The sequence below is a fragment of the Cokeromyces recurvatus genome (genome assembly GCF_025118155.1).
Source record: "Cokeromyces recurvatus strain NRRL 2243 chromosome Unknown BX663scaffold_22, whole genome shotgun sequence".
Classification (NCBI taxonomy): domain Eukaryota; kingdom Fungi; phylum Mucoromycota; class Mucoromycetes; order Mucorales; family Mucoraceae; genus Cokeromyces; species Cokeromyces recurvatus.
In genome coordinates, this window is record NW_026251408.1 from 267,779 (window position 1) to 286,365 (window position 18,587).

Genomic DNA, 18,587 nt, shown 5'->3' on the forward strand with positions numbered 1-18,587 from the left:
TTTTTTTCTTATAATTTGTTTTGGATCAACTAGATAATTCATTAATGGTTATCAAAATTGAATAAGATTACATCATATCCCTTTCTCTAAATATTTAACATTTATTAAATAATTAATACAAGAAAAAAAGGTATATAAGATTTAGAAAAATCTTGCGATCAATACAAAACAAAATCCAGAAAAAAAAAAACTGTTATTGAAAATATTATAATCTTTCTTCAGTAGTTAAAGAAGAATATCTTGTTGTATTATCAAATATCGTTTTTGAATGTTCCTTTTGCATAGCATTCGATTTAGTACTTTCTGGTTCAACGTTTACTTTAATACTTTTATGGAAGCTACTCCAAAGATGAGCTGGTGCTTCAAACTGCAACCCGATGGCATTGATCGTTTCTAAATTACGATTTAAATTATTTAAATTAGAATGAAGTTGTTCAAGTCCTATTAATGCTTTTTCTAAAAGCAATTGTTTGTCTTGATCAAAATTTTTCCTCGTTTCCATCGTAAAAATATCACGAATTGAATAATCTTAAAATAAAATAAAACAAAGAAAGCTTTTTTTTTGTTTTTATTTTTTTTTAACTACAGCTTTTCGGTCGGTCTCAAATTTGTGTATGCCAAATTTTTTAGTTTGAAAAAAAAAAAATTCAAGTCTGTTACATTTATCAGCATTCAGGGTACTAGTACTAAGGTCATCAGACAATAGGAGAAGCTAAGAAAAGCAAGAAATATAATAATGTCAAAGCATGTTTATATGTACTATTGATAAGAACATGGCTTCTTAAACTTATAAATGCTTATTTACTCATTCTATAAAGGGAAGAAACAATCCAAGATAAATAATAATAATTGCTATATTAGAATTAGTTATCTATTTTTGGTATTTATGTATGTATAAGCTACTCCTTCTGCTCTCGCTTCACATTTCTTTAAAGTCTTTTTTTTTTTTTTTTTTTTTTTTTTAATCTCGGTTGATAAATAAAGTTAGTTAATCGAACATTGAAATCAATAATATTATATATTCTTAATCAAGTTAAAAAACAAGATTAATCTACTCATTTTTTATTGCTGTTCATAAGAAGAGACTATAACAGTGTCCATGTTACGAAATGCAAAGCATTCAACTTTTTTTTTTTTATAAATGCATATACAAATATAGAACGTGACTGTAGAAATAGTGTGTATATCTCAACATATCGTGCTTTTCTGGGAAACAAACTCATGCTTTTCGCATAAAATCTCCACAGCAATTCATTTACAAACTGCGTCATCAACCTGAAGTGAGTCTACCCGAAATAGTGCAAAAATGATCAAGGGGATTTTTTTCTCATAAATTTTATACTTCTTACAGTTATTAGTTAATAATTTCATTTCTTTTTTTTTCTTCTTCTTTTTCTTAAAATAAACCCTATCCTCCCTTCTTCCTCCTCCCCCTACTCTTTGAATATATAATAATGGCTCTTCGTCTTGCTTCAACTTCTGCCTTTCGTTCTACAACTCGTCTTATGATGCGTCAACAACCTATGGGTCTTGTCAAGATTCATTCTTGTAAGTTCTTTCAATTTTACTTACATTTCGTTTTTTTTAATTAACAATTTAACATGATTAGCTGTTGTTCAATCTAATAATGCTATTGCAACACATAAACCCGATCGTCTTCATGGTTCTTATCATTGGGACATTGAGCGTGCTGCTTCCGTTGCTTTAGTTCCTATTATTGCATCACAACTTGCTCTTGGTGCTTCACCTGTTACTGATGTTCTTTTAGGTGTTGTACTTCCTGTTCATCTTCATATCGGTAATTTTTCTATTTATTTATTTAAAGTTGATATGCTGAAAAAAAAATGACTAAATCATTTATTATTTTTTATGATAGGCTGGGACTCTTGTATCACTGGTAAAAAAAAAATGGGATTAAAGAAAAAATGCGGGGTAGAACTAATTTTTTTTTTCTTTCTTTTTTTTTAGATTATTTTAATGCTCGTAAAAGTGTAATTTTAAATAAATTAATGACGGGTACTTTGTGGCTTACTACAACCGGTGTTGTTATTGCCAGTTATCAATTCAATACAAATGATATTGGACTTACTGCGTTTATTAGCAAGTTGTGGGGAGCTTAAAAGAGGATTATTGATTTATTCAAAATGACACCCTATATACACCAAGATACACACACATATTATTTAAATGTGAATCCGTTTTTTTTTTTTTTTTTTTTTTTTTAATAAATTCTTATAAAAGAATTGTATTTATATATGTTGAAGAATCAATGCTATAATAATATAATATCACATAAATATGTATGTATGTATGTGTATATAAATAATTAAGGTATAATGTATAGTGAAAGTCATTGTGTTATACTATTGAATGGAGGAATTTGAATCACTGCTGTTATCCTGATGAGTAATGGAATTTCTTTTCCGTTTATTACTGTTTGTATAGCTAGAAACTAATCTACGACTATTTAAAAACTTTTCCACTACATCTTTTGCACCAAATCTTCCAGCAAAGCTTTTAATAAAATCATGACTCTGATCTTCCCAAGTGCCCAAATGTTCTAATATAGCATACTTTATCTGATTTTTCAAATCATCAATCGATTTTTTTGTTTTAATTTCCTGCTCCTATTTCCATTATAATAACTACTCAGTATTTATAACCCTACTCTCACTCTCACTCACTCACTCTCACTCACTCACTCTCTCTCTCTCTCTCTCTCTCTCTCTCTCTTTTTTTTCCTACTCGTTATTATTTAATGATTTACCTTTAAAAAAGAAATATTTAATTCCTTTGCCGTAACACCTCTTTCAAGGTTTCTACGAAGATAGGCATCATAATCACGAACGATGCGAGTAATAAGATCTGAGGTAGATACACCACTTGTACGTTGAGTAGGTAAAAACCTCCCTTGAGCTTTTACAAAGGCATAGACATCACCTGATTCTGCAGATTGATAGGGTTCCGCATCATGAGCCACATAATCAATTTGATATCTATCCAGGAACTCTTGAGTTACGATCCATGGTGCATCCGGTACCACTTGATCCACCCATTTACAGTGACGAACAGATTCATAACGTTCGATATCTGTCATGACCGTTTTACCTTTACGTTTATGAGTCTCCACATCACTACATACTACAGTCCATATACATCAATTTTAGTGTACCCTCCTTTTACATAGATGAATACCATCAAAACACACACTTTTTTTTTTTTTTTTTTTTACCTCCTACAATCAAATAAACATTGGGAAATGAATTCTTGGCTTGTTCTAATGCTTTAGCATGTCCAAAATGAAACAAATCATAAATTCCATCGCAATAGATACGAACTGGACGATCCATAGGTGGCTATAGAAAAATAGATATATATTTATATACAGTCTTGTCTATAAATTTCGACACATTTTTTTTTTTTTTTTTTTTTTTTGGCTTACTACCTCATTGATCTTAAAATCATAAGCAGAGATATCGATACCACGAGGTAATAAGGGAGAGTTTGTAGTTAAATATCTTTTCTCATCATCATGACTTGGAGTTATTTTATCTATATATTTTTTTTGTAATGTTATAAGGTTCTATTCTATCATATCAATATATGATTATTTAATTTTATACCCATTTTTATGCTTATATTCTAAATAACGTGTGTGTGTGTGTGTGTAGGAGAGAGAGAAGAAAAAAAAATATTTATAAGAAAAAAAAAAAGAAAAATTGTAAAGAAGTACAGTTTTATTTTTCTTCTAATAAAAGCAACGTCATTCTGTTGGCATGTTTTTTTTTTAAAAAAAAAAAAAAAAGAGATAGAAGATGAGTCTAAGATTTTAACTTGTTCACGTGATGCATTGAATGATTTTAACTTGTGAAAGAAAAAAAAACCATTAATTGGGGTATATATTTTATCATGAGATCCAATCAATAAGGATTATTTATTATTATTATGTAAGATAAGCTGTTCATCTTTTTTTTTTTCATATGATAATCATATTAGTGGTGATGATGAGGGTGGAGGAGGGGAGGGAAACGACTATTAATTACTATTGCCATTTAAAAAAAAAAGTATTTTTATAACCAAATGTACCAGAATCCATTCGTCCCTTATATATATATATACATACACATATAGCTTATGCAAGTTTTATTGATAGTGAATCCATACTATTTTCTAATAATTCTAAAAATAAAAAGCTTATGATACTATAGACGCTTTAATATGTGATAATAATCTAACACGTTCATGAGTTCAATTGATGTATTTATCGTGAGGGGAAGGAGTAAAGGTTCATAAAAAATAACTGTCGATCGCATTTGTATTCAATATCCTAAAAAGCTATCTTTCAGCAAATATAGTTATAGCTATGTCAATATACTTCATTCATTGTATTCTTTTCCAAATTTCACTCTCCTGCGAGTATATATATATATATATATATAGATGATAGTAATTCTTACACTCTACTTATTACAGTATATATATCATCAAGGCTTTCTTTTGTTTATTTCGGTATCTAGTTATAAACAAGGTACATGTATGTATGTATACAATAATATGAAAGCATACGAGGGGGGAATTTAATAAAAAAGTATGATTATTATTTCTTGATGAAAACGGCTCATTGTAAGTAAAGCTATCTACAACTGATACCATATATTTTATAAGTTGGTGGGTTAAAAAAAATTGCAATGATGAACAAATGTAAAGTATATTTCTCTTTCATTATTTCATTCAATTTTAGGCTACCTATTTGTTCAAACTAAGGAATCGTATTTGTAACTCTATTACCGTGAATTTGACACTTTAATTGAAAAGTATAAAAAAAAAGAACCAGGTTAGACTTCATTTATATACATATATAATTCTTTCTTTTCTAAAGCTGTATACTATTTATAAAATATATGCACAGAAGATAGTTAAATAGTTAATAAATAAATAAAAACTACTGGTAATTGTGTTATATTTTTTCAAACAAACAAAGTAAAAGCCATAATTCTACTGTAGAAATTAGAAGGGGGGCATTAGGATAAATAAGGGGGAGGGGAGAAGGGAAAGAAGGTGGAATACTAGCAAATTGATATCACATTTATAGTTAGAAGTAAAAAAGTATATAAATGAAATAAAAAAGTAACTGGAGATAGGTTACTTGAAGAAAAAAAAAAAGGATTCAAGAAAAAAAATTGTTATCAAGTGTTATATAATACATGCTTTTTATTTATTTTTATATATTTTTAAGCTCGTAGGCTTTGACGCTTTAATAACTGTGTTTTTTGAGATAAAAGTCGTAAAGTGGATAAAGAAGGAGCTACTAAAAGAGATTTGCGTTTCTTTCTTAGACCTTCTAATTGTTGCTTTTGATGCGGCTTGGCTGTTATCGAAGAATAATGTTCATGATTTACTTTTATTTCTTCCTTTATTTTTGTATTATTATTCGCTTCTTCATGACTATTTTTATTGCCCTTTTGTACTCTATCACCTCTTTTCTTCCCTATTGATGTTTGTATTATATTCTTTGCTTTCTCAACTATGATGGTCTTTGTTAATGAAGGTCTCTGTTCCGTCGCCAGTTGACAATCAACTTCTTTGCTATTTTTAGCAAGAGCAGGAGTAGATATGGATGAAAAGACCGTTTCAGTTGTTGACAAAGGAGTAGATGAATGCAATGTAGTGCTCTCCATTTCCTTTTTTTGGTTAATCCCACTTGAAATGTAGGCGTTCTGCAGAATACAATTGTGGCAATATTGCGGCTCTCTGAAGTTTATATTCGGATATCGTTTAGCTATTGAATGATCGTTATTATTACTATCATCGCTATCTTGGCTATAACTTCTTTTGCATAGAGGTTGTTGCAATTTATCCAAAAAAATGGAAGAAGGTGAATTAGGAAGGATAGTAGCTTGCGATCTTGGTCTTTTATTTTTTTTCATCAAAACAGTTGTACCATAGTTGATAAGATTCGATACTGCTTTCCTTTGATAGCCGACAGTAGAATTGATTGTCTCTTGTTGTGGAACTGCTGAGGGAATATGTTTATCATGATAGAATTGAGCTTGCTGCTTTAATATTTTGAAATTATCAGTAGGTTTAGCATTCTGAGAGGGATTGATTTTATCTAAAGCTAACATATCATTGTTATCCTCTGAAAATAAAGTATTTCTAAGAAACGTATTATTCTTTGAAGATAAGGACAATCGAGTAAATGAAGCAGTTAGTGAAAAACGATTACGAAAGGATTGGTTCATTGTACTATTCTTTATTTGTGGACTAGGAGTTGGCCCAGAATTGGTATGCTGCTTTTGTTGATGTTGTTTCAATTTATGTGTTGTTGATAAGTTATTAGTAGTCTTTTTAAAAAAATGACTTAATGAAGATTTAGGTGTAGATGCAGTAGTAGTTACATGATTGCTGAATATGTTCATTCGCTTTCTTTGTTTAATAGACAAGGTATTATGTAAGAATTCTGAAAACTTTGATCGAGTTGGAGGTACATAGCCTAATTAATATACATTTATATAAATATAGCCCTCATAATTGTGAAAATATACATGGTTGTTTATACCTTCTGTTAAGGGACTAGGTTTACCCTTTTCCTTAATTGATTTTATCCAAGCTGACAATTCTGTTTGCGAGCTCATACATGTAATATATCTTTCTTCGTAAAATACTATTCTTTTTTTGATTGACAAATTTAATATTGTATCTCTCAACGTTATCTTTTTAATTTGCTTATCATCGTTTATAATATTATTCTTTAAATTAGACTTTGGTGTACTTGTTGACCAAGGATTATTTTTTAGATGAAACCCTTTAGGTTTTTTTCGAAGCGATAGTCTAGAAGCGTATTTACTAAATTCATCAAGATTTGAATATTTCATTCTTTTTTTTTTTCTTTTAAAGGGAAATAGATAGAAAGAATACAAGTAAATAAATAAATAATAAAAAGGAAAAGAAACCTTTTTAATTTGCATATCTTTTTCTGCTTTAATAAACAAATTACATAATTATTTGCTTTATATTCTTCTCCTGAATTCCTCTACTCTTTTTTAAAATATCATTACATGTATTATTAGCTCCTGTGTCATACATAACATACGCATCTAAATATAATCATTACCATTATATGATACCAAGTAAAATCATTCCTTCTCTTTATTAGGATCGATTATATGTATTTTATTATAGCATGTGTATTATATACACTATAGATTCAGACTTGAACTTGATCAATGTAGCAGTCCTGTCTTTAGTCGTAGTGTTATGATAATCAAGGAGTAATTATATGCATCTATGTACTTTTTAAATAATAGCATAAATTATATACTATACTCACATATAAGCTGTCAATAAATAAAACTTTACATAGAATCATATACAACTCACTTTTATATAAATAAATACTTGAGTATAGTATATACACATATACATACATACCTGCATATACATACACACATACATACATATATGTATATATATATGTATGTATGTATGTAGATAGGTAGGTATAAATTTACTTTTATACACACTTACAAATATATTAATATACATAAATATGTATATTAATATACATTAAGCTTGCAATAGCCTACTTTAAAACATAAAGTATATTTATTTCTTCTTATTTTTCTCTCTCTCTCTCTTTTATTTATGCATATAATATATAGTTTAATTTATTGTAAACAAAGAGGGAGAAATAGCCCTCGTTTTCTCAATATATTGACAAAACAATAGAAGAGTAATAGGAGAGATTACATAAATACACATATACATTATTACAAATGTAGCTATAATGCAATACACATGGAGAATATTTCATGTGACTATTTAGTATATTATTAAGACTTCTTTAATGTATGCATCTATGTTTATTATAGAAACTCTTTAGCTTCATTTTAATGCTTTAATAAATATTAATCTTAGGCTCTGTCTCTTCTTTTATTCTATTCAATTCTTACTATCTAGCCCTGCTATTTTCTCATTCATTTTTTTTTTTTTTTTTTTTTTTTTGCTTTTTTTTTTTTTTAAAAAAAAAGTATACAAATGGATATATGCTCATTTTGTGAAAAGGAGCATTCTATAATATTATCAATATAGATACTGTTCATTTCTATTATAATCATTCATGTTATTCGTCTTCCTTTTCTCTCCCATTTGGTATATTTTATTAAAATACGTTTCCTTTCTCCCTTTCCTCTCTCTCTCTCTCTTTCTTTCTCTCTCTTTTTTTTTATTATTTTTAATAAGCTTATTCATCTGTTGTAGATTCAATATTAGTATCATTATCTTCTTTTTTCGAATATTTTGCTTTTGCACGTCTTGCTCTACGTGCTTTTTGCTTTGCTATTTTGGTTGCTTTTTGTGCATTTTTACTTAACAGCCCGTTTATAAGTTCATCTAATTTTTCTCGAAGTAACTTGCGAGCAATACCTCTATTATCCGCTAGAGATCTTGACTGTTGGCACTAATGAAAGCATATGTATATATACATACATAGATGTATATATATTTCTAATTTTAGTTTAACATATATTAAATCTATGCAAGTTACCTGCACTCTTATACCTGTAGGTATATGACGTAAATCAACACATGTTGAACGTTTATTAATACATTGTCCTCCAGGACCAGACCCCTTAACAAAAGTCTCAATTAAATCCTCATCTTTTAAAATGATCTTCTTTCTTTCTGAATTTAACGCATTACTGGTTGATAAAGCTCTTAGAAACGATGATGATGATGGAATGGTAAGAAAACGCAAATTTAATTTTGTCAAGATTGACATTAGAATTCAATTAAAAAAATAAAATAAAAAAATAAAATAAAATGAAATAAACAATTGTTTTCTTTTATAACCTCCGCATTATATATCTTCTTAAGGAACTCACTCTCCTTTATTTGTTGCTGAGCCTTGTTGTTATTCAATAAATTATATCAGCTTATTTAATTATTTATTTTGTTTATTTCCTAAATTAAAATAGTGAATGCAAGCAATAACAGTTAAAAAAAAATTGTTTGTTTGTTTGTTTGTTTGTTGGCTTTTTTTTTTTTTCATTTGAAGAAATCATCTAATGATTCCTCATTCTCTTTTACAAAATAAAAATAAATTCTATACTATCATTTGTCATCTATTTTAATTATTATCAAATCATAATATAAATATGGTCCATTTCTTATTCTTCATCACTCTCAACAACGTCATATAAAACTCGAATCTTTAATGAGCAATTATTACAGCCAATGACTTCGATGCCTTCATTTAATTCTTCTTCTGTGATTATGTAATCACCTGAACAACGACAAACATACGAATATGATCCTTCATCTTCGTTGTATTCCATATCATCCAAATCAACTTCAGCTCCTATAGCTAAATCCTTTTTGTTTCGTTGACCTACAGAATAAGTTGGAGTGAGAGGAAAATTGGGAATGAGCATAATTTTTTTTTTCTTTTCAAAAGAATCGCACAATAAATAAATAAACTGTTACACTACTTTGAAGTTCGATGTCATAATTCTTACGGCTTGTCGGATTCCTTAATACTTCCCATGCTTTTAAAATTCTGTGAGCCCGAGTGTCATCATTTGATTTACTTTTATCAGGATGATGCTAAAGTAACACCAGATCAATTTATAGATTCTTTTTTTTTTTATTTGATTATATAAAATAATCAACAATTTACTTCTAATATTAACTGTTGAAAACGCTGTTTAATAAGATCTAACGAAGCTGTTTCGCTTACTTGTAATATCTCATAATGAGTTGACATTATAAAGTCTTTTTATTATTATTATTTTTTTTTTTTTTTTTTTAAAAAAAATAGCTAATTAATAGAATACATAGTGTGACTCCTTTTTACAGAAAATAAACTTTAAAGCTTCCATACAAGGCCACTACCATTTTCTTTGGTTGATATCGTTTTGCGATCAAGTATATCTAAAATTTTATCTCGAACCCCCCATTTTCCTTTATGACCCTTCATGAACCATGCCAATACCTCTTCTTTCTCTTTTAGTCTTCCTTCAATAGCATACTCGGGGCCTTTACCTGTAATCGCTAAACGTACTTCTTTTTCAGACGGCAAACCATATCTAGCATATGGGTAAGATCGAAAGTCTAAAGTAGAAAGTAAACTTAATCTATTCGGTGACGCTTCAGTAAAATACAGTTGATCTATCTCATAATCCGAAATACTCGATATTTGGGATGGTTGCCACTGAGGTTTTCTTCTTGGTTTATTTATAAATGCTGATTCTACACCTTCATGAAAATCCTTTGTTACTAGGAACTTTTGAATCAAATCGAATTCCATCTCTAAACATTCCACAAATGTCATTTTTCTAGCTTTTCTTAATGCTTTAAGTGTCACTTTAAGGCTTGTAGGTGACATGGATACTATCTTTTGCTTTGTTTCTCTTGTCCAAGTAGTTGATTTCTCTTTATCCAAGGCTGAGATAATTTCTTCCACGCTATCGAAAGCGAAGCATCTAATGATAATAAAAGAAAAAAAGCAACTTAATACTTTTTTTTTCTTTTTCCAATCTATATGCAATACCTATCAATCCTTTCCCGTATTTCCTTTTGAAATCCAATCCTTTCAATCTTGATTTGTTTATCTACAAAGTTTTCTAATACTTTTTGAATAATTTCATGTTCTGAAGTTTCAAGATCAATCAATTTATCTTCTAACGCTGCTAGTCTTGATGAAGGTATATAATGTGTTGTAATGCCCGTAAAACTATAATCGATGAATATATTTAAACTCTATATCTTTCTTTCTTTCTTTCTTTCACCCATTTCTTTCATTTAAGATATATTTACAATGTATCTATTCCTTCTAATCTTGCACCTGTTAATGCTAAATAAGTCCCAATCTCACCATCCAATCGAGATAGGTAAAAACTTGATCCTGAGTTAAGAAATGCGCCTAAACTTACTTCTGGTACAGCAAAGATTGTTTTCTCAGTTGCAATTCTAAAAGGGCCATGCACAAATAATCCCAAGGAGCCCCCCACTATTTCAAACAGATTTAATATCCATTCCTCATTTAAAATATATATATATATATATATATATATATACTTTACATGCATATCCGTCTAAAATAGAAACATAAGGTGTCTGCAAAGTTGCAATCATTTGTACAAGTCTAAATTTATCCTGAAAAAAATATAATGCATCTGGATTTTTTTCTTTAACTTTAACTAAAATATCTGTAAAATAATAATAATAATCATCATAAAATCAATCAATCAAGTTATATATGTTGCAATAATCAAGTATCCTATAGTTCATTACCCAAGATGTCATCACCTACACTAAATTTTCCTTTTCCAGCACTTTTCATTATGATAACTTTGGCTAACTTTGATACATCCCAAGCTTTCAATTGTGGCCCAATAGTTCTGATCATATTCAAATCGAGAGCATTTAATTTTTCGGGTCTGTTAAGTATAAACATTCGAGCTCCAGATAACTTTCTCTGCAATACATGAACCTATAGATAATAATACCAAAAAAAAAAAAAAAAAAAAAAAAAAGCTTATTCATTCTTCTAGTATAGTTTTTTTTCTAGTTATATATACACATATATTGTATTTCGCTATTTACTACTTCTGGTAAATCTTGTTCAAAATGGAGATGCTGTTCTGTTGAAATCTATATAATTGATGATTAATGATTCTACTTTAATGTTTATACATAGAATACGTACAGAACGAACATGATAGAATGGAGGCATTTTAATTATACAATTCTTTACATTATCTTGTAAAATTCTCGATAACTTTGATAAAGCTAAACGACTTAACATGGTTTGGTTCTGGTGGTTATATGTAAAAGAGTTTTATATATGAATATAAAAAAAAAGAAAAAAAAAAAAAAAAAGAAAAAAAAAGTTATGATTGGGCGCTGTACGAAAGCTTACTTCATATTCTAATAATGTGATATATGTATGCTACAACATTTATAAGGAAACACACACACACACACACAAAGGTTTCATTTCTTTGTATAAGCACCTGTCTACTACAATATTATATATTTTGAATAACATCCTGCCCTACCCTCAAATTTATAATATATAGAATGTAAATTGTATTTTATTTAATTCAACAAGTGGATATATAATACTACGAGTATTACTTTTTTTTAAAAAAATCACTTTATAAACTAAAATTATTAGGTAAGAACATAAATAGTAATTTTTTTTAAAAAAAAGGGCCCAAGAATTTAATTATGAATGATTATTACTGTGTGTGTATGCTTCATGACTTTAACATGAGTTTGTACAACAGCCGCTTATTGTTACTAAGTTAATCTTGCATTTTATAGTAAATAATAAAAAGAAAATTGTGTTCCTTTTCCTTAATAATAACCTAATGACTATAAATAGTAAACAAAAAAAAAAAAAAAAAAAAAAAAAAAAAAAAAAAAGGGAGCGAGAGGGGAGGAAGAAGGATACTAACGAAACCCTTTTTTTTTTCCTTTTAAATTTAAGGGCCTCAATAGTCGTAGCTATCTTTATTTATTTAAAAACAATAGAAAATAAAATGTAAAGGTTTATAATGATCATCTTTAAAATTATGATGAATAGCATGATAGTAACGATAGGCTATTATATTTATATACTAATAGATATGTATATATTCATATTCATATTCATATTGAAAGGAAATATGTGTGAAGTCAAAGATATTATGGTTTAAAAAGGACTAGTTACACAACGTCGAAGTATCATCAATGAGTCATAATAGATTTAATTACAGAATATAGCCCTAATACTACATCATGAGCTTCAAGTGAATTAGAAAAAATAATTTATAAATGATAATATTACCTTTAATATTTGCATTTGTTTGATAATATTACATGAGATATTATTTTTTTTTTAAAAAAAAGGTATCTTGGACATGGTTACAAAGAAAAAGAGATAGAGATGAAAGAAGAACTCCATAGCTGACTTGGTAAATTTATAATCCGTATGTTACTCCTTCCGTAAGACTAATGTGAGAAATAAGTGTATGGATTCTTACATCAGCAGAAAATATATACTGTAAAGCATTTGGTATATCAATAGCAAGAATTCAATTTATTGTAATCATTAGTTTATCTCTGTGGATAAGAGGATCTTCTTTACCGGTATGGTATATAATTAAAAACGATAGGTGTTCTTTGTTTATAAAATGCAAAAATGAGGCTATGTAGCTCTCTCATTTTGGCTAATCATACACTTATAATAATAACTCCTGCTTTAGAGATCACTCTCAAAATGGAACGAAATTTATACACCTTTTCTCAAAATGATGTCGCACTATTAAAATTTAAACCGTCGTACTTTTCAAGAAAAAGATGTCGCATCGTATTTTTATTAAATGGGAAGACAATTCAAACAGTCATTGAACCGCCTTACAGAATAACGAGTGAAACCTTCAAAGGATGATAGCAATACACTGTTGCAAGCATCTGCAATTTTAGCAGGAAGCGTATCTTTCTTGATAACAAACTCTCTCTTAACACCACTCTTGATAACTGACCAAAATAGCTCGATTGGAGTGAGCTCAAGGGAGTAGGGTGGTAGGTAGATATATTTATATCCACGAGACTCAATAGTAGTTCTAATTAACTTAGATATATGAATAGGAGCATTATCCATTAACAAATAATGTCCCTTCATTTCAGGATATTTATCCATCTCTTCGAGGATATCTTCAATGAAGTTCAGGTAGTGAGTAGTTATTGTACCTCTTGTTTGTGTTTTAGCACCTCCTGCTAGCTTTCCTTTTTTTTTGAAGGGGGAATAGGCTTTCTCATACAAACCTTGATCAAGCCTTTACTTGATATAGCGCCCAAGATTGAGATCGAGTTTGCTCTTGCCGTAAGTACCTTAACAATAGCTAATTCTCCTATCGGAGTCTATCCCCGAGTTCTTCTCAGATTCGCATTAAATTCTGCTTCGTTGATGAAGACACAGTTGTTCATATAATCTACACCCATGCTCTTTATCTCCTCCACCCAATTCTTTCTCGCTTGAATCCCCTCTGTACTATTTCGCTCTAAAGGCTCTAGTTGTACCTTCTTCAAAGTGCGGAACTAGAGATCGTTCAAATAACGATATAATATAGGTTTCGAAAGCGACAGACCTTCAAAAGTACTAGTCAACCGATCAAGTAGCTGGTCAGCAGTAGCGGTAGGTTGTTTGTAATAAAACTCTGTAACAGTATTATTCGTTGCTACTGCTAGGTCACCATCTGCTTCAATGATTCTTGGTCGACCGATAGTTTTGAACAAGGAGTCTGAGTCTTTCTTCCAGGTGCTATGCCACCGTTGTACACTTCTTGGTTCTAAGCCTAAATCTAAAGCGCTGTTTTTTTTGGATGAATATTCACTAAGTGAATGGCATGTGCCTTAACTTCATTACTGACACGTTTGTTCTTTATCAGATTGTTTTTTTTTTTTGCCTCTCTGAGCTCGTTTTTTTGTTTCTTAGTCGTCTTCTATTCTGAGCAATTTGGATCCTGATCAACTTCCATCATAAACTTGTCTCTAGCTGCAATATAAGCGCTATAAGATGTAAGCTCATCTAACTTGTACGGATCTTCATTCTCAGTAATATCCATTGGATCATTTCCATCTTCATCCAAAACGTTCCCTTGCCCATCCTCGAAATAAAGCGAATTGCTCATTACAAAAGTACTTCAAGAGAAAAAGAGTACTGATTCTTATACGATATCTTTTTTCTGAAAAGTGCGGCATATTCTTTCTTGAAAGTGCGACATCATTTTGAGAAAAGGTGTATTTGATAGTAGTAGTAGTTATTATAATATGTGTTCCACAAACAAATAGCTTCATATTAATATAATTTTTAAGGGAATCGATATCTGCCATTGTCCATTTTAACATCAAATCATAAAACTTGTTAATGCAGTTAGTATTATTTCGAGCCTCAACATTGATAACCAAGGTTTTTAATCAAAAAAAAAAAAAAAAAAAAAAAAAAAAAAAAAAAAAAAAAGTTCACAAGTACCTAATGTAAAGTCATTTAGTGTGATTCTCTTTGAACCAAAATCACTAAATGTCCTGGTTAAACAACCTATAGCCTCATTATTAATTGTGTTGCGTACAACTCTAAAAGATACATCTTAAATCTAGCTTTAAGTAAAATTAGTTGTATTGGTTTGTTTCCAATTCAGGATTCTATTTTGATTTTCTTTATCCAAATTTAGGTATTTTATCAAGCTATACTAATCATTCTTCCTATTTAATAGCTTACAAAAAAAATTCTTTTTTTAATGAAGGGATTAAAGAAATAAAGGCTTCTAATCGTCTGTGTAATCATCACAAATAGATCCTACATATAAGTTACCACTATTTAATTTCTCATTCCCTTTTTTTTTATCCTCAATTAACGTCATACTATACCAAGTATTCATCCTTAAATCTATATCTTATTATGATTCATCTTAAAGGATAGTAATAAAAATAAAAAAAAATGAAACGTAATATAGACACCTGCAAATCCATAGATTAGAGTATCATATATATTTAATGTGTTATCTTAATATTTTAAATTCGGCCAATTGGAGCCATCAGCACTGTACACCAATCAGATAATAGTAACATTTCTTTTACTGTATTATGAGGGTCGTACAATGCTAATTCATTCATTTTGTCATTTTTATTTACTGTGAATTATATTTGCACACAGACTTCGGATCATCGTATTTTATTATAAGAAAAAAGAAGCACGTGATCTATTATATTTATACATAAAAAAAAATCTCTATAAAAATTCAGGGGTAAAAAAAAAAAAAAAAAAAAAAAAAAAAAAAAGAGAAAGAGAGAGTGAGTGAGTGAGTGAGTGAGTGAGTGAGAAGATACATATCCCACCCTCATTTATCTCTATAAGCATATAAGAAAAAGAAAACAAACAACTTATTCTTTTATTTAGAATGGCTTAAATTATGTTATTGTGTCTATTAAATCGTGTGTCCTACAGAATAAAAAAGAAAAAATATATTCATATCTAAATTAGATTCTAACCTCAATAAATAATGACAACCATATATAGTACACGAGTATGTATATAGTAATAAATAGAATAAAAAACGTGGCATTTAAATTATACTTAAAATACAATCCTAATCAATGGTTTGAATTTATGCTTTATTTTGTAATTCGATATTAGTTCTCTATTAGCATAGAGTCTGTTAAATGATTTGATCTATTGAAGCCTAAATGTTGATTTAATGATTTAATGATTTTTTTTTCTTTTTTTCTTTTTTTAAGAAAAAAAGGCATTAATAAGCTTTTTATTTTTTTCACGATGAAATAATACTTAAAAGGCATATCTAGTCAATTGTACGAGTTTAAAAGTCAAATAAAATCGAAATCTTAATTTATTCATTACATAATATCTTAATATGAAGTTATTAAAGTAAATTATTTACCAATAAAAGAGGGGAGGGGGAAAGAAAAGGGCTATATACTTACTCTCTTCAAAGCATGGAAAAAGGTATACTGACCTATACATAATATTGAATGTGGATATAATAAGAAAAATAGAGTAAAAAACTGTGTCTTCTATTTTTATATAATGTTCATTAAAATTGATCTATGCGCATAAAATAGACAGACTATTTATATACAAAAAAATATGTAAATTGAGTCTTGTTATGTTAATAACTAAAAAAAAGCGATATTATTTATCTAGAAGGAACTGTGGCACATAAAAAGGTTAAAACATAGCGCAAATTCCCAGATTGATAACAAGTGCCTTCTTTTCCTATTTAAATAATAATAAATAAATAAAAAAATAAGAATAATAACAAAAATAAAAAAAAACTCAAATTTCGTTTTTTTTTTTTTTTTATACATATATAAACAATATACATATTTGCGTGAATCATTTACTTTATATTTGATCTCCTTATAAGTTTTTTATAAATATTTATATCAGCCCTCTATTTATAACCTGTCTCCTTTCTATATTTAAAAAGGGTATTATTATAAAACAAGCAAGAAATCTTATTTAGTTATTTTTTTAGGCTATATTTATATACCTCGACATTTCTAAATATAAATACATATCATTACATTATAATAACCACTTTTTTTTTTGTTCTGTCTCCATTTCATTCTTATTATTTTGAATATGGATATTCGAGACTTATTAAATACGCCAATAAGTAACGAAAAAGCATTTCATTGTAAGTGGTCTGGATGTATTAAATCATTTTCTCGTCGTTCAGATCTTTCAAGACATACAAGAATTCATACAGGAGAAAGACCTTATCATTGTAAATGGCCAACATGTGAAAAACAATTTATTCAAAGGTCAGCTCTAACCGTTCATTATCGGACTCATACTGGAGAGCGACCTCATTTATGTGAATATGAATCATGTGGAAAATCATTTAGCGATGTATATAGTTTGATATATATATATAACATTTCAATATTTTGTATATATATGAAAGTCTTCTTTATATAGTCATCTTCATTAGCAAGACACAGAAGAACGCATACAGGCAAAAGACCTTATATATGTTTATTTGCTGATTGTGGAAAATCATTTACTCGTAAAACAACTTTATCAAGACATCAACACTGTCATGATCCAAAATGGAAAACTTACAAGTAAAATACATACATTACATAAATCAAAAAAAAGCAACAACTTATAATTGAATATTCTTTATAGTATTAGCTTGGAACAGAAAAAGAGAGGCGATTTGATAAGAGATGATAACTTTGTGATTACAACTTCTACTGCAATAGAACATATGTCACCAATTATTACTAATTCACCTACAAGTAGTTATGAATCAGATTTAGAGTCACCCCTAACTTCGCCTTCTGTAAGTTTTCTACAAAAAAACTATCATCATGAAGATAAAAATGCCGATTATTTGATTTATAAATCATTTCCTAATAATGTGATATACTTGCCTACAGCTATTAGATCAGCTTTTTATCGTATGTCAGATCATAACTCGTCATTTATACATCAGGCATAAAATAGTAATGTCAAAAGAAGGAATATTATCGCTAGATGCATGTAACTTTATATATATTATTTTATTTTTTTTTTTATTTTTTTTTTTATTTTTTTATTTTTTTATTTTTTTATTTTTTTATTTTTTTATTTTTTTATTTTTTTATTTTTTTTTGGAATTGTCATTTGATGGTTTATATTCCTTCATACTCCTTCTCGTCGTCCCCCCTTTTTTTGACATACATTTTCCTATGAAAACTAATTTTGTTATATATTTTTATAACTTATTTTCTATGTAATCTTTTTTATGCCTAAACTTCATATATTTAAATTTATGTGAAAATACATGATTATATGAATTTTATAGAATAAATAAATATTGTTGATTATTATTTTAATATATTTTGATGATAGACAGAGCTTCTTCTTAACTAATTGTAACTATCCAAAAAAAAAAAAAAAAAATGGATAATTATTTTGATTTACAAATAACTCACATGAGTTTATTATTCTCAGAGTCAGGAGGAAAACGCTGAGAAGAATATATAAAAGTGAAAGAGATGTAAAGGAGGTAACATTAATTAAAAAAAAAAAAAAA

General features: G+C 28.4%; 9 protein-coding genes across 9 annotated transcripts; 2 read left to right on the top strand and 7 right to left on the bottom strand.

The window, feature by feature from the left end:
- Positions 1 to 62: 62 nt before the first annotated feature.
- Positions 63 to 599, bottom strand: BX663DRAFT_517102 (uncharacterized protein). Its single transcript, XM_051528681.1, has one exon. The coding sequence runs from the start codon at positions 500 to 502 to the stop codon at positions 206 to 208; it is 297 nt and encodes a 98-aa protein (XP_051380628.1). The 5' UTR covers positions 503 to 599; the 3' UTR covers positions 63 to 205.
- Positions 600 to 1,374: 775 nt separating this feature from the next.
- BX663DRAFT_517105 (CybS-domain-containing protein) lies at positions 1,375 to 2,215 on the top strand. Its single transcript, XM_051528682.1, has 4 exons — positions 1,375 to 1,548; positions 1,610 to 1,798; positions 1,877 to 1,897; positions 1,969 to 2,215. Exons 1-4 carry the CDS (start codon positions 1,455 to 1,457, stop codon positions 2,118 to 2,120), a joined length of 456 nt encoding a protein of 151 aa, XP_051380629.1. The 5' UTR covers positions 1,375 to 1,454; the 3' UTR covers positions 2,121 to 2,215.
- An 8-nt stretch (positions 2,216 to 2,223) lies between these two features.
- On the bottom strand, positions 2,224 to 4,096 carry BX663DRAFT_562988 (uncharacterized protein; the record flags this gene model as incomplete). The annotated part of the gene is made up of 5 exons (XM_051531994.1): positions 2,224 to 2,627; positions 2,768 to 3,141; positions 3,233 to 3,356; positions 3,446 to 3,552; positions 4,087 to 4,096. 5 exons carry the CDS (start codon positions 4,094 to 4,096, stop codon positions 2,364 to 2,366), a joined length of 879 nt encoding a protein of 292 aa, XP_051380630.1. The 3' UTR covers positions 2,224 to 2,363.
- A 1,135-nt stretch (positions 4,097 to 5,231) lies between these two features.
- BX663DRAFT_553941 (uncharacterized protein) lies at positions 5,232 to 6,875 on the bottom strand (the record flags this gene model as incomplete). Its single annotated transcript, XM_051531490.1, has 2 exons — positions 5,232 to 6,493; positions 6,560 to 6,875. 2 exons carry the CDS (start codon positions 6,873 to 6,875, stop codon positions 5,232 to 5,234), a joined length of 1,578 nt encoding a protein of 525 aa, XP_051380631.1.
- A 1,367-nt stretch (positions 6,876 to 8,242) lies between these two features.
- Positions 8,243 to 8,779, bottom strand: BX663DRAFT_553942 (RF-1 domain-containing protein; the record flags this gene model as incomplete). The annotated part of the gene is made up of 2 exons (XM_051531491.1): positions 8,243 to 8,458; positions 8,546 to 8,779. 2 exons carry the CDS (start codon positions 8,777 to 8,779, stop codon positions 8,243 to 8,245), a joined length of 450 nt encoding a protein of 149 aa, XP_051380632.1.
- A 185-nt stretch (positions 8,780 to 8,964) lies between these two features.
- On the bottom strand, positions 8,965 to 9,806 carry BX663DRAFT_517114 (uncharacterized protein). The gene is made up of 3 exons (XM_051528683.1): positions 9,677 to 9,806; positions 9,489 to 9,603; positions 8,965 to 9,388 (listed from the first exon to the last, which is right to left on the bottom strand). The coding sequence occupies exons 1-3, from the start codon at positions 9,761 to 9,763 to the stop codon at positions 9,168 to 9,170; spliced, it is 423 nt and encodes a 140-aa protein (XP_051380633.1). The 5' UTR covers positions 9,764 to 9,806; the 3' UTR covers positions 8,965 to 9,167.
- BX663DRAFT_517118 (ClpP/crotonase-like domain-containing protein) lies at positions 9,788 to 11,838 on the bottom strand. The gene is made up of 7 exons (XM_051528684.1): positions 11,708 to 11,838; positions 11,605 to 11,652; positions 11,293 to 11,491; positions 11,082 to 11,207; positions 10,816 to 11,008; positions 10,550 to 10,732; positions 9,788 to 10,481 (listed from the first exon to the last, which is right to left on the bottom strand). The coding sequence occupies exons 1-7, from the start codon at positions 11,804 to 11,806 to the stop codon at positions 9,866 to 9,868; spliced, it is 1,464 nt and encodes a 487-aa protein (XP_051380634.1). The 5' UTR covers positions 11,807 to 11,838; the 3' UTR covers positions 9,788 to 9,865.
- A 2,521-nt stretch (positions 11,839 to 14,359) lies between these two features.
- On the bottom strand, positions 14,360 to 14,793 carry BX663DRAFT_517124 (uncharacterized protein; the record flags this gene model as incomplete). The annotated part of the gene is given in 3 exon segments (XM_051528685.1): positions 14,360 to 14,438; positions 14,450 to 14,451; positions 14,467 to 14,793. A coding segment is annotated over 1 exon segment (164 nt), but the record flags the coding sequence as incomplete, so codon positions are not given.
- A 2,274-nt stretch (positions 14,794 to 17,067) lies between these two features.
- BX663DRAFT_517126 (uncharacterized protein) lies at positions 17,068 to 18,053 on the top strand. The gene is made up of 3 exons (XM_051528686.1): positions 17,068 to 17,416; positions 17,486 to 17,631; positions 17,696 to 18,053. The coding sequence occupies exons 1-3, from the start codon at positions 17,147 to 17,149 to the stop codon at positions 18,009 to 18,011; spliced, it is 732 nt and encodes a 243-aa protein (XP_051380636.1). The 5' UTR covers positions 17,068 to 17,146; the 3' UTR covers positions 18,012 to 18,053.
- The last annotated feature ends 534 nt before the right edge of the window (positions 18,054 to 18,587 follow it).